Genomic DNA, 14,580 nt, shown 5'->3' with positions numbered 1-14,580 from the left:
GAAAGGAAACTGAGTCCTTGAATGCTGGATAGTCAAGTTTAAGATCACTAAGAAGATTTTAGGATTAAAAATGTCAAGGCTTTCCAAAGGATTTGTGGCAGCCCCCTGCTGTGAGTGGAGGGTAAAATGTAGAAAGGGTAGTTGGAGGGACCTGACTATGATCAGTTAACACTTTCTAGGCTTTGAGCAAAGAGCACCTTAAGAGAATTTGCACTTGAGGCCCCTTCATGGACTTGATTGACCCAGTCTCCCATAGCTAGCAAGTATATAAGGATGAATTTGAACTTGGGCCCTTCCTGACTCCAGGTCAAGTCCTCTAGCCACTGAGCCACCAAGCTGCCTCATACAGATACCTATGATATCACGAAAATCAAGAGTTCTGTGTGTATTCAGTGACTTTTATTCTTAGCTTGCTTCAATTTTGCGGTTCGGATCTCTCTTTTACACATCTCTCGGTAGGTTATTTCTGCATTTATGCGCCGAGCAAGTAGAAATTGGCGAAGTTCGGCCAGGTTATGCTCCACTGCTCTGAGGTTTACCAGAATTCTTTGCTGCAAGGCACGTGAATGTGCGAAATCATTCCGGGTGCCTTGGGACAGCTCCCGCATTGACAAAGCAGTATCGCTATTGTTTTCTGAGGCAACATCATGATTGTCTGCTGTGGTTTCATGGATGTTTTTCTGGAAAAAGAAAGAAATTATGCATCTGTGGTTATGGACTTTGGAAATCTCCGACCAGTAGTTAGAGGATGTGGAACCTGTGCCTGTTCCCTCCACCTCACCTCTAACCTTTCCAAAGATAAGAGGTAGAAAATACTTTGATTGGCCCTTCTGAGTCTGAAGCCCTTGGTAAACACTGATGAAACACTTAGGCTGCGCATGGTACCCAGCTAGGCGCTGGGGGTTCTTTCTCTAAATTGGGCTGGGAAAACAAGGCTCAGGAACTCACAGGATGTCTCCCCAGCCTCAGCACTGCAAGAATTCAAGAGCCAGGATCAGGCTGACCAACCAGATCAAGGTCAATGTGCCCAGGTTCTGAGCCACAGGGATGTAAGGTACATGTGGAGTGCCTGCACTAGCCCCCATTTAAGAACTGATTTCTCTCCACTGACTTACAACCCCTGAGACTCATGCCCACACAGTCCCCATCTTCCTGAAGGACACAGCAAAGGCTCTTTCAGTGAGGAACAATTACTGGCCCATTCTCAAACTCATCAGCACCAGAATTTGCATGGAAACACCTTTCCTGACCAGAGGAAGCATTCTTGATGCTCTACATGCCATAGTGGTCTCAGCAGCAGTGAGGAGAACATGAACATCTACTAGGTCCAGGAAGACATGCTAAAGCAGCCCAGCCTGCCAGGAGGGTTTCCCTCCTCTCCTTGTCTAACTGCTCAAAACTCTCCTTGGGCATGGTTGCAGGATGGAGCCAAATGAACTAGAAGTTGCAAGAACACTTAGTTGACCTAAAAGTCAACATATGTGAACAGACTTTGCCCAAGGGAAGGCCACCCTGCCTATGAACTAAGACCAGTGGCTTGATTTTCAAAAAGAAATGCATTCTTCATAGAAAAGTGCCTTTTCCAGGTCAAGGTACAGCTGCCCTTAGCTCCTATCATTTCTAGGCTTTGATTACTGGAGCTTGCTGGGAGCAGGCAACGCCAAGTCTGTTTTCCACAGCAGAACCTTCCCCTCCCGCTCCCCCTCCACCTGCTCCCCCTCAAGTACCCAGGTTCCAAGAATACATTTCAGTGTTGTTGAGGCTGGGCCTGAGCTACCTGGAGAAGTCCTCAGTGGTGCCCACAGAGAACAGGTGCTAGTGGGCAGCTTAAGGCATACTCACAGGAGAGGGGGAGAAAGAGAGAGGAAGGCAGGAGAATCCAAGAGAAGCAGTGGAGGCCAGAGCTGGAGTGATAAGGAGTGGGAGAGGGCCCCCAACAGAGGCCTCAGGAGCTGCCTCCAGGTAGCTGCTTTGGTGGCTACCTGTATTTTGGGCTCCCTGTGGGGGGAGGGAAGAGGGAAGGAGAGGGTCTCCCTAGGTTGGCTCACCACTTCCAAGGAACTTGGTCTCCCTTTTTGGAGTGAGGAGTGAAGGGGTGAGGGGAGGCAGAAGTGGGCAAGGGGCTGAGGGTGGAAGGGGTTCCTGGCATGGGCAGAGGAAGGGGGAGGGGCAGTGACACTCTCTCTCTCCAATGGGGTGTCTCTCCTCTCCTGCCCCGCCTCCTCCTCCTCCTCCTCCTCCTCCCCTTTCCTCTCTCTCTCTCTCTGCCTCTGTCTGCCTGTTTCTCTAAGCTGTGGCTCAACTGTCTACCTTAAACCACCTGCAGCCCATCATCCACAGCAGGGCAGAGAGGCTGGCCAAGATGGCAGCGCTGAGCAGGAGGAAAGCTGGCCCCAAGTTCACAGGCATAGTCGGGAGACAGGCACAGGTGCGCCAGGTGAGGCTGGGCAGGCGACGAGGATACCAGGACAGGCGGACGACGAGGACACGAGGAGGATGAAGAGGACAAGGACAGGAGCACGCTGACGACGCCGAGGACAAGGAGGACGGTGGGGGCCAGCGCGGCAGCGAACAGGGCACGGCTGCGGGCGGGAGGGTGAGGGAAGCAAGAAGGAGGCCCCGAGGGAGAGAGTGTCTGTCGGGAGGGGACTGAGGAAGGACACAAAGGGAGGGAGATGGCGAGGCAGGGGCCGGCCAGCCTCGCGCCTGGCAGCGGACAGGAGGAAGGCGCCCTGCCTCTGCGCACGACGAGCCTGCCCGCGGCTTCTCCCTGGCTCAGTCTGCGCGGCCGTCTGCCCTTCGTGCCCCCTGATGAGGTCACAAAGCAGGTTCTTGGGCGTCCTGGAGGGACGTAGGCCTCGAGCGCGACCCCGCCCCCCGGGCTGGAACCCTGGCCAGCCATACCTGGCCCGCACTCTTCCACGTCCACGGCCGCCAGGCCGGGGCGGTGCCAAGCCAGAGATGGGGACCAGTGCCATGCTCGTGGCCTAGCCCACCTGAAACCGCTCCTTCCAGGCCCAGCTCACATGGCTTGGACGGGCCTGCACCAAATGCACACACAACACCAGCAGGGTGGCTTCCTTAGGGCAGCTGGGTGCCCCAGTGGGTACAGTGGCATGTCAGGTCTGGAGGCAGCAAGACCTGACTTCGCATGCAACCTCAGACTCTGACTAGCTCTGGGAACCTGTTGGCCTCTCTTTCCCCATCTGCAAAACGAGCTGGGGAAGGAAATGGCAAATCACTCCAGTAGCTTTGCCCCAAATGACAGCTGGACTGGACTGAAAGCAAACCAAGAGAAAAGACCAGTTGAGCCACAAATCACCCAGTGTATCGCCAAGTGGGCTGCACTGCACTGGAACTCACAGAGACTTTCACACTTGGATCCCTGTGATCTAGGACAGGTCACACTCTCTCTGGGCACTGCCCTCCTCTCTAAAATGTGGGAATGGAACTGGATGACTTCTGGAGGTTCTCTCCAACTCTGCCCCTAGGGTCCATTCATTCTTTAAAGCATGGAAGAATTCCCCCATCGAAATCAGTGGGAAAGGAGGGGATAAATTAATTTATGCTGAAGCCCAAAGGATTCATCATGTCACCTATTCCTAGAGTGTCACAATTTGGGGGGGGAGGGTTCTGCCACCCCTTCATATAAGTACCCCTTTTAGTAAACCTTACCTCCCTATTCCACATGAACAGAAGTGTGAGAGTATCATACATATGCACATAATAAAGAAAATCATAGATTTCATTCATTTCAGGAGGATACCATACTGATGGAGGAGAATATTCCCCCTGGCCATTGAACAAGCTTCTTGAGTCCCTGCCTTAAGGGCACCCCGGATTGGGAATTCCTGCCTTCAGCCCTCTCTTGGCCACGCTAAACATCTACACTTTCTTCAAGAGATGACTGTCTTGGGACATCATTTCACTGCTCTGTCTTGGTTGCTTCCAGACCTCTAGGCAGGTGACATGTAATCCAGGATACCTTGAAGTGTTGGGAAGTGTCCTCTTCCACCTTCTCAGGGCCAAACATAAGTCACAAGCCTCTTCCACAAATGCTTAAGTGCGTGCTGCCATTTCTCCCACCTCTTCCAACTTTTCTTTTCTCTAGGCTAACATTCTGTTTCTTCAACCTGTGGCAACAGAGCTCACACTCAAGGCCTATCCCCATGGGTCCTTCTTAACGTGTGGTTGCTCCCCACAGCTGAATCTGAGCCAGACAAAGGACAACAGTCCTATGACCTACTGCTTCTTGGAGGAGAAAGCTTTCTGCACACCCCAAGACCAAATTCTCTTCCTTGGCTGCTGTGTCACACAGTAGGTTCATATGGAGCTTGCAGCCCATTAAAACCCGGTCCTGGCTGAGGGACCTGTGGCCCCAAGGCCTCAAGGGCCCCCCAGCTCCTCAAGTGGGGCCTTTTGACCACGACTTCAAGCTGTACAGAACAAATCCTTTGACTCAGGGGATCTGTTCTCTGAAGTTTGGATTCAGTCCAAAGGCTGCCACACTTGAGGACCCAGAAGGCCCCCTGGGGCCTCCAGGTTCCCTACTTCAGCCTAGATCTTTGGAAGATGAAGCACCCCCCTTCCCACTGATCTAATCCCCCCATCCCCACCTTAGGGTTAGCCTAGTGTTCTAGCCTGTCTCGTTTTTTTTGTGTGTCTTCACTCTGGCATCCCGGGTGTTCCTTTTCTCTTCCAGTTCTCTGTCATTTGTTTCTGGACAAGTTGGGCTCATCTTTCTCTTCATGTAGCCTAAGACCATATTAGCCCTAGCTCTGCTCACTCCTCCCCACTGACAAGAATAAGATACGCTGAGAAAGCACTAAGCTACTGAACATCTTGCCAGCCAGAAAGGGCAGTGGGTAGGGTCTCTTGCAGGAGACAGGGATGTTTCAATTACTTCCTTTCTCCTAGCCTGGGAATCTACTTGATTTGGTCTGGGGAGGAAAGGTAGACCCCTGTGGATAGGGACGTCTAGACACCTATATGTATGTCCAGCTCTGTCTCTCAGCATTTCCCTGTGAGTCCTTCCCAATGGTCCTAGAGAAGGCTTCAAAGCATTTATATGAGGAGAGAAGAAAGAGAGGTGGACAGCACCCAGAGAAAATCCCAAATGGCATCCTGAAGGATTGGAGATGACTGATATATGACTGAATAGCAACAAAAGCAGCCACACAGTCTATGACTATTTCTTCTATTGCACACATAGCGACATTGAAATTTCCAAAGCTTTGGAGCCCGCCCCCTGCTTTGAATTCAGGGTCCCATGTAGAAAATTGAGCTTGAGGGTGCTGACTGGGATCACCTACAGATTCCTAGCACTGGAGCAAGGAACATCTTAAGGGCATTTGCACCTGAGGGCCCTCCATGCCTTCTGCCTGAATCTTAGGCCAATGGAGCTCAATGATCATGGTGTGGATACTCCCAAGAGTCCAAGGGGAAAAAGTGTCATATCTGTTAGAGTCTTCAGAATCTTAGACATTTCTATGACTTTAAAGGAAACAGAGTTCTGGAAAGCAGGATAACCCAGTATAAGATCACTACTGATACACTATGATTAAAAAGGTCAAGCCTGTCCAAAGCATGTGAGGCAGACCCCTGCTGTGAATGTCCAGTCAAATGTAGAAAAGGGAGCTGGAAGAACCTGACTGTGATCAGCTACAGTTCCCTAGGCCTAGAGCAAAGAGGACCTGAAGGGCCTTGATACTTGTTGCCTCTCCGTGCATTGTGTCTGGAAGTGAGGCCTAGAGAGCTCAATGTCCATTGCGTGTGCACCCAGAATTGTGCAAGGATACGAAGTGATCAGTCTTTCAGTTTCTTCAGCATCCAAAATGTTTCTATCACTCTAAAGGACGCAGAGGTCTGGAAAACTGGACAGTCCAGTGTAAGCAGGCTAAGGAGATCCTTGGATTGAAAAGGTCAAGGCTTTCCAAAGCTTGGGGTAAAACCCCTTGCTGTGAAGGTGGGGTAAATGGTAGAAAAGGGAGCTTGAGGGACCTGACTGTACTCACTTAAAATTTCCTGAGCCTCCAATAAAGAGGAACTCAAAGGCCAGTGTACTAGAGGCCCTTCCATGCATTCTGCCTCAAAAGAAAGCCTAGAATGCTGAAGGATCGTTGTAGGAGAACCCACAAATGTCCCAGTTAAAAATGGGACAAGTCTTTCTGACACTTCAGCATCCAAACCCTTTAATGTGACTCTACAGGAAACATGGTCCTAGGAAGCTGGATTACCCAGGGGAGGAACGCTCATGAGATACTAAGATGAGAAGTTTGCAGGCTTGCCAAAGCTGGTGAGCCTGCCCCCTGCGTTGAATTTCAGGTGAAATGAAGACCATGGAACTTGAGGGACCTGACTGTAATAACCTAGATGCTTGTAGGCCTAGAGAAAAGAGGACATTAAGGTCATTTACAATAGAGACCCTCCATGCATTCTGCCTGAACCTCAGGCCCGTGGAGCTAAATATTCATTGTATGCACCCACAGGTCTCTGAGGCAAAACCAAGTCTTTTTGGAAAACTGAGAATGGAAAACCATTTATGTGACTGAAAGGAAACTGAGTCCTAAATGCTAGATAGGCAGGTTTAAGATCACTAACCACATCCCAGGATGAAAAGTGTCCAGGCTTTCCACATCTTGTGAGCCAGCTCCAGACTGTGAATGTGGGGTAAAGTGAAGAAAAGGCCGCATGTGGGACCTGATTGGGATCACCTACAATTTCCTAGGCCTAGAGCAAAGAGGACCTCAAGGGCAGGCATTTGCCTTTGAGCGCCCTCTATGCATTCTGCCTCAGTCTGAGGCCATACACCTTCATGACCATAGTGTGTGCACCCTCAAGAGTCCCAGGACAAAAAGGAACAAGTCATGGAGAGTCTTCAGAAGCCAAAACATTTCAAAGACTCTAAAGGATACAGAGTCCTGGAAGGCTGGAGACCCAGGTGTAAGATAAAGAAGGAGATTCTAGCATTACAAATGTCAAAGCTCTTCAAAGCAGTTTAGCCAGCCCCCTTGTCTGAGTGAAGGAGAAACAGAGGCCCAGGAAGCTTCAGGTTCCTGTATGTTCTTTCTGACATAGAGGTTAGGAGGCCTTAAGACCATTTACAATGCAAGCCTCTCAAAGTTCTCTACCTGAAAGTGAGGGCCTGGTAAGCCTGGCTGTTCCATGAGCAGTCAGAAAGGTCCGAGGAATAAACGTGACTGGTCCTTTGCAAACCTTAGTGTCCATGCACTCCATGTGCCTCTAAAGGAAAGTGAGATCTAGAGAGCTGGATAACCAAGTGTCAGATCACTGACAAAATCGTAGGATTTAAAATGTCAAGGCTTTCCAAAGTATTTGAGCAAGTCTCCTGATTTCAATTCACGGTAACATCTAGAAAAGAGAGCTTGAGGGACCTGACTGTGATCACCTAGAGGTTTGTAGGTGGAGAGAAAATGGGACCTTTAGGGCATTTACACTAGCAGCCCCTCCATGCATTCTGCCTGACCATGAGGCCTATGCAGATGAATGCCCATCATCTATGCACCCAAAAGAGTCCAATGACCAAAAGTTCCAAGGATTTGGGAGTTCTCAGAATCCAAACCCTTTATGTGAATGTATGAAACTGAGTCTTAGAATGCTGGATGGCCAAGTGGAAGATCACTCAACAAGATGCTACGATGACAAATGTCAAGCCTTTGCAAAGCTTTTGAGCCACGACCATGCAGTGATTGTATGGTTCACTGTAGAAAAGGGAGCTTGAGGGACCTGACTGTCATCAGCTAAAAAATCCGAGACTTAGAGCAAAGAGGACCTGAAGGACCTTGACACTAGATGGCCCTCCATACCTTCAGCCTGAATGTCAGGTTTATGGAGGTGAATGACCACTGTGTGTGCACTCACAGGTGTTCAAGGAAAAAAAGTGACAAGTCTTGTACAGTCCTCAGAATCCAAAACCTTCAAGTGACTGAAAGGAAGCTCAGGTCTAGAATGCTGGATAGCCAAGTTGAAGATCACTAACAAAAGCCTCGGATGAAAAATGTCAATTCTTGTCCAAGCTTTTGAGCAAGCCCAAGGCTGTGAATGTTGGATAAAATGTACAACAGGGAGCTTGTGGACCTGCCTGGGATCCCCTACAGTTACCTAGGCCTAGAGTAAAGAGAACCTTCAGGGCATTTGCATTCCAGGTCCCTCCATTCATGCTGCCTGACAATGAGGCCTATGGACCTGAATGACCATTGGATAGACTTCCCCAAGCATCCAAAGACAAAAAGGGGCAATATTTTGGAGTCCTCAGAATCCAAAGGCCTTATGTTGACAGGATGCAACTGAGGCCCATTTTCTGCTTGAAATTGAGACATGTGGAGTTGAATGATCATTGCGTGTGCACCTGCAAAAGTCCCAGGACAAAAAATGAGATGGCCTTTAGAGTCTTCAGAATCCAAAATGTTTCAAAGACTCTAAAGGAAACAGATTCCTGGAAAGCTGGAGACCCCAGTGCAAGATGACTAAGGAGATCCTAGCATTAAAAATTGTCAATGTTGTCCAAAGCAGTTTAGCCTGCCCCCTGCTCTGAGTGAAGGAGAAACAGAGGCCCAGGCAGCTTCAGGTATCTGTATGTGATTTCTGACACTTTTTCTGACCTAGAGATTAGGAGACCTTGAAACCCTTTATACAACAAGGCTCTCCATGTTATCTACTGCTCAGTCAGGAAGGTCCAAGGAATGAACGTGACTGGTCCTTCAGAGACTTTAATGTCCATGCACTCCATGTGCCTCTAAAGGAAAGTGAGATCTAGAGAACTAGATAAGAAAGTGTAAGATCACTGAGAAGATGTTAGGATGAAAAATGCCAAGGCTTTCCAGAGTTTAGAGCCAGTCCCCTGCTGTGAATTCAGGGTAAAATGTTGAAAGGAGAGCTGGAGGGACTTGACTGATCACCTGGAGGTTTCCAGGCCTAGAGAAAAGCAGACCTGAAGGCCATTTCCCATAGAGTACCCTCCATGCATTCTGCCTGAACCTGAGGTCTACTGAGCTAAAGATTCATTGTAGGCATGTACAAGTATCTAAGGAGAAAAATGACAAGACTTTCAGAGTCCTGAGAATACAGCACCATTTATGTGACTGAAAGGAAACTGAGTCCTAAAATGCTCCATAGCCATGTTTACGATCACTAACAATATCCTAGGATGAAAAGGGTCCAGGCTTTCCAAAGCTTCTGACTCAGCCCCCTGATGTGAAATTAGGGTAAAATGTAGAAAAGGCAGTTTGAGGGACCTAACTGTGATTTCTGAGATGTTGGTGGGCCTAGAGAAAAGAGAACCTGAAGGCCATTTAGACTGGAGGACCCTCCATGCATTCTGCCTGAACCTGAGGGCTAGAGTGCAGAATGACCGCTGTATGAGAAGTCACAACTATCCAAGTCCAAGATGGGACACGTGTTTCTGAGTCTTCAGCATCCCAACCCGTTATATGACAATACAGGAAACAGAGTCCTAGCAAGCTGGTTATCTCAGTGTAAGATCTCATATAAGATCTTAAGATGCAAAGGATTCACTCTTTCCAAAGTTTGTGAGCCTGCCCCATTCTGTGAATTGAGGCTGAAAAGTGGAAAAGGGAGCTTGAGGCAACTGAGTGTGTTCACCTAGACATTTGAAGGCCTAGAGAAGAGAGGGCCTTAGAGTCATTTACACTAAAGGACCCTTGTGCCTGAACCCGAGGCCTGTGGCGCTAAATAGTGACTGTATACACCCACAAGAGTCTAAGGACAAAAAGGACAACTCTTTTAGAGTCTTGATAAGAGAAAACCATTTGTGTGACTGAAAGGGACCTGAGACGTAGAATGCTGGAGAGCCAGTTTGAATACCACTGACAAGATCCTAGGATTGAAAATGTCCAGAGCTTTAGAGCCAGCCCCTTGCCCTGGATATAGGGTAAAATGTAGAAAAGGGAGCTGGAAGAACCTGACTGTGATCAGCTACAGTTCCCTAGGCCTAGAGCAAAGAGGACCTGAAGGGCCTTGACACTTGATGCTCCTCCATGCCTTGTGTCTGCAACTGAGGCCTAGAGAGCTCAATGCCCATTGTGTGTGCACCCAGAATTGTGCAAGGATACAAAGTGACAAGTCTTTCAGAGTCTTCAGCATCCAAAATGTTTCTATTACTCTAAAGGACACAGAGGTCTGGAAAACTGGACAGTCCAGTGTAAGCAGGCTAAGGAGATCCTCGGATTCAAAAGGTCAAGGCTTTCCAAAGCTTGGGGTGCAACCCCCTGCTGTGAATTTGGGGTAAAGTGTAGAAAAGGGAGCACGTGGGACCTGATTGGGATCACCTGCAATTTCCTAGCCCTAGAGCAAAGAGGATCTCAAGGGCAGGCATTTGCCTTTGAGTGCCCTCTATGCATTCTGCCTCAATCTGAGGCCATAGACCTTCATGACCATAGTGTGTGCACCCTCAAGAGTCCCAGGACAAAAAGGAACAAGTCATGGAGAGTCTTCAGAAGCCAAAACATTTCAAAGACTCTAAAGGATACAAAGTCCTGGAAGGCTGGAGACCCAGGTGTAAGATAAAGGAGATTCTAGGATTACAAATGTCAACGTTGTCCAAAGCAGTTTAGCCTGGCCCCTGCTCTGAGTGAAGGGGAAACAGAGGCCCAGGCAGCTTCAGGTATCTGTATGTGCTTTCTGACAATTTTTCTGACCTAGAGATTAGGAGACCTTGAAACCATTTCTACAACAAGGCTCTCCATGTTATCTACTGCTCAGTCAGGAAGGTCCAAGGAATGAACGTGAGTAGTCCTTCAGAGACCTTAGTGTCCATGCACCCCATGTGCCTCTAAAGGAAAGTGAGATCTAGAGAACTAGATGAGAAAGTGTAAGATCACTGAGAAGATGTTAGGATGAAAAATGCCAAGGCTTTCCAGAGTTTTTGAGCCAGTCCCCTGCTGTGAATTCAGGGTAAAATGTTGAAAGGAGAGCTGGAGGGACTTGACTGATCACCTGGAGGTTTCCAGGCCTAGGGAAAAGCAGACCTGAAGGGCATTTCCCATAGAGTACCCTCCATGCATTCTGCCTGAACCTGAGATCTACTGAGCTGAAGATTCATTGTATACACTTACAAGGATATAAGTGATAGGGTTCAGACTCTGGAATTGTCTGGATTTTCATACTCAAATTGAGCTCTCCTAGTATCTGCCCACAGAACCTGGCTTGTCATACTTAAATTGAATTATCCTAGAATCTCCTCACATAACCCAGCCTTTCACGCTCAAATCTGTGGCCATTATGTGTTCCTTCTTGAGTGCCTCACCTGCTACCCACCCAGAAGCTCCATTGTCTAGTATCTCCTGATTGCCTCCAGCTGTCTCCAACTCTCCTGAATTCCCTCTTTGGACTTCTCCCCAGGACCCTCCCTAAACCCCTCCTCCCATCACCCTGGACTACCAGATCACCCCCCCCCTCCCCCCCCCCAGATCCCTCCTATAGTCTTTTCTGTACTTAGTTCCATCTTGCCTCCATGAAGGTGCTCAGATTCAATCCTGCTGAGACTCTGCCTAGCTGGGATTCTATCTGGCCTGCTTGTGCATACAAGCATCACAAATGCTTAGGCTCTTTAAGAGCCAACCAAATTTGATGAACCTTTAATGAACTTTGTTTTCTTTGACTTGAAGAAGGCTTGAGTCGAATTCATTCGAGCACCCCCCTGACTGTCGGTATTTTGGGGTGTGCTCGAATTCATTTGAGCACCCCCCAGACTGTCGGTATTTTGGGGTCTTGATCACCCCTAAACCTCCTCATAAGGACAGAAATGATCAATCTTTTAGAGTCCTGAGAATACAAAGTCATTTATGTGAGTGAAAGGAAACTGATGTCAGATCACTAAGAAGAGCCTATCATGAAAAGGGTCCTGGCTTTCGAAACAGTCTTAGCCAGTCCCCTGCTGTGAATTTGTGGTAAAGTGTTGAAAGCAGAGCTTGTGGGACTTGACTGTGAACACGTACAGTATTCTAGACCTACAGGAAAGAGGACCTTAGGGGCCTTTACATTTGAGGACCCTCCATGCATCGTACCTGAAACTGAGGCCTAGAGCTTTCAATGACCATTGGATGTGCATTCACAAGGACAAAAAGGGACAAGTCTTTAAGAGTCTTCAGAATACAAAGCCTTTCAGTGATCCTAAGGGAAGCACAGTCATGGAAAGCTGCATAACGCCATGCAATAACACTAACAAGATCCTAGGATGGAATATGTCAAGCCTTTCCAAAGCTTTTGAGGCAGCCCCCTGCAGTGAATGTGGGATAAAATGTAGAAAAGGGATCTCGAGGGACCTGAGTGTGATCACCAAAAACTTCCTTCTCTTACAGCAAAGAGGACCTTAAGGCAGTTTGCCCCAGTGGACCCTCCATGCGATCAGACGGAAATAAGGCCTAGCGTGCAGAGTGAACATTGTATGGGAACCCACAAGTATCCCTGGAAAAAATTGGACAAGTCTTTTGGAGTCTTCAGCATCCAGATTATTTAGGTGACTCTAAAGGAAACGGTGTCCTAGCAAGCAGGTTTGCCCAGTGGTAGTTCCCTAATATGATCCTAGAACGTGAAGTGTCCAGGCTTTCCAAAGCAAGTGAGCCAGCCCCCTGCTGTGAATTGGGGGTAATATGTAGAAACAGGAGCTTGAGGCAACAGACTGAGATCACCTGGAGGTTTGTAGGCCTAGAGAAAAGAGGACATTAAGGTTATTTACAATCAAGGATCCTCCATGCATTCTGCCTGAACTTGAGGCCTCTGGAGCTGAATGTCCACTGTGTAAAACCCCAAGTATCTAAGCACAAAAAGTCACCAGTCCTTTAGAGTCCTCAGAATCTCAACCCTTTATGTGAGTGAAAAGAAGCTGAGTCTGAGGATGGTAGATAGCCAAGTTGAAGATCATATCTCAGGATTTAAAATGTCAAGTGTTTTCAAAGCTCTTGAGGCAGCCCCCTGCCGTGAATGTAGGGTCACATGTCGAAAAGTGAGTGTGAAGCACCTGACTGTGAACACCCACAGTTCCTAGGCCTAGCGCAAAGAGGACCTGAAGGGGATTGGCACTTGAGGCCCCTCCATGCATTTTGCTGAAACTGAGGCCTAGAAGACCTCAATGACCAATGTGTACGTGCACCAACCAGTGTCTAAGGACAAAAAGTGACAAGTCTTTTAGACTCTTCAGAATTCAAAACTGTTCTATAACTCTAAAGGAAACAGAGTTCTGGAAAGTTGAATACCCAATGTAAGCTCACCAATGAGATCCTGGGATGAAAAATGTCAAGGTTTTCCAAAGCTGTTAAGCCAGTCCCTGCTGTGAATGAAGGGTAAACAGAGACTCAGGGAGCTTCAGGTACCTGCATGTTATCACCGAAAATTTTCTTGTCCTCGAGGTTAAGAGGCCTTACGACCATTTACAGTACAAGACTCTCAAAGATGTCTACCTGAAAGTGAGCCCTACTGAGCCAAATGGCCATTGTCTGATCTCCCAGAAATATTCTAGGAATGAACATGACTAGTCCTTCACAGGTCTTAGTGCCCATGCGTTTCATGTGCCCCTAAAGGAAACTGAGATCCAGAGAGCTGGATAAACAAGTGTTAGATCATGAACAAGATCCTAAGATGAAAAATGTCAAGGCTTTCCAAAGCTTTGGAGCCAGTACCCAGCTTTGAATTCAGGGTAAAATGTAGAAAAGAGATCTTCACGGAGTTCACTGTGATCACCTAAAGTTTTCTAGGCCTAGACCAAAGAGGACTTTAAGGGCATTTGCCCTACAATCCCTTCCATTCATTCTGCTTGAAACAAAGGCCTAGAGTGTTGAATGACCAATCTACTAGAACCCACCAGTGTCCAAGTAAAAAATGGGACAAGTCTTTCAATGTCTTCAGGATCTAAATGCTTTATGTGAGTATAAAGGAAACAGAGTCCTAGCAACCTGGGAGCCTAGTGTAAGATCCCTAACAACATGCTAGGAAGAAAACTGCCCAGGCTTTCCAAAGCCTGTTATCAAGCCCCCTGCTGTGAAGTTGGGTTAAACTGTAGAAAGGGGAGCTTGAGGGAACTCAAGGTGGTCACCTACAGTATCCTAGGCCTAGAGCAAAGATTACCTTCAGGGCTTTTGCCCTTGAGGCCCATCCATGCAATGTGCTTGAAACTGAGACCTAGAGAGCTAGATGTCCATTGTACATGCACCCACAAGTGTCCAAGCACAAAAAGTGGCAGGTCCTTTAGACTCTTCAGAATCCAAAACCTTTCTATGACTCTAAAGGAAACAGAGTCCTGGACACATGGATAGCCCATGTAATATCACTAATGAGATCCTAGGAGTAAAAAGGTCACGCTGGTCCAACTCTTGTGAGTCAGCCTCCTGTTGTGAATGTAGAATAAAATTTAGAAAAGGGAGATTGAGGGATGTGACTGGGATCACCTACAGTCTCCCAGGCCTAGAGCAAAGAGGACCTCAAGGGGATTTGCACTTGACCACTATCCATGAGTTCTGCCTCATGGTCCTTGCATGATCAGCCTGAAAAGTCCAAGGAATAAACGGGTCTCGTCCTTCACAGGTCTTAGTGTCCATGCATTTCATG

General features: G+C 48.0%; 1 protein-coding gene across 1 annotated transcript; it reads right to left on the bottom strand.

Annotated features, from left to right (window-relative positions):
- Nucleotides 1-383: 383 nt before the first annotated feature.
- On the bottom strand, nt 384-2,772 carry LOC140515226 (kita-kyushu lung cancer antigen 1 homolog). The gene is made up of 2 exons (XM_072625826.1): nt 2,311-2,772; nt 384-680 (listed from the first exon to the last, which is right to left on the bottom strand). Exons 1-2 carry the CDS (start codon nt 2,407-2,409, stop codon nt 390-392), a joined length of 390 nt encoding a protein of 129 aa, XP_072481927.1. The 5' UTR covers nt 2,410-2,772; the 3' UTR covers nt 384-389.
- Between the last annotated feature and the right edge of the window lie 11,808 nt (nt 2,773-14,580).

The sequence above is a fragment of the Notamacropus eugenii genome, chromosome X (genome assembly GCF_028372415.1).
Source record: "Notamacropus eugenii isolate mMacEug1 chromosome X, mMacEug1.pri_v2, whole genome shotgun sequence".
Lineage (NCBI taxonomy): Eukaryota > Metazoa > Chordata > Mammalia > Diprotodontia > Macropodidae > Notamacropus > Notamacropus eugenii.
Note: the sequence above shows the minus strand (reverse complement) of the source record. Positions and strands in the feature narration are given on the sequence as shown.

What these genes read in the sequence shown, in the direction of transcription:
- LOC140515226 (XM_072625826.1), bottom strand. Translation starts at nt 2,409, where the DNA reads ATGCCTGTGAACTTGGGGCCAGCTTTCCTCCTGCTCAGCGCTGCCATC. An exon ending in TGGGCTGCAGGTGGTTTAAG is followed by an intron (nt 681 to 2,310) that starts GTAGACAGTTGA and finishes TTCTTTTTCCAG; the next exon opens with AAAAACATCCATGAAACCAC.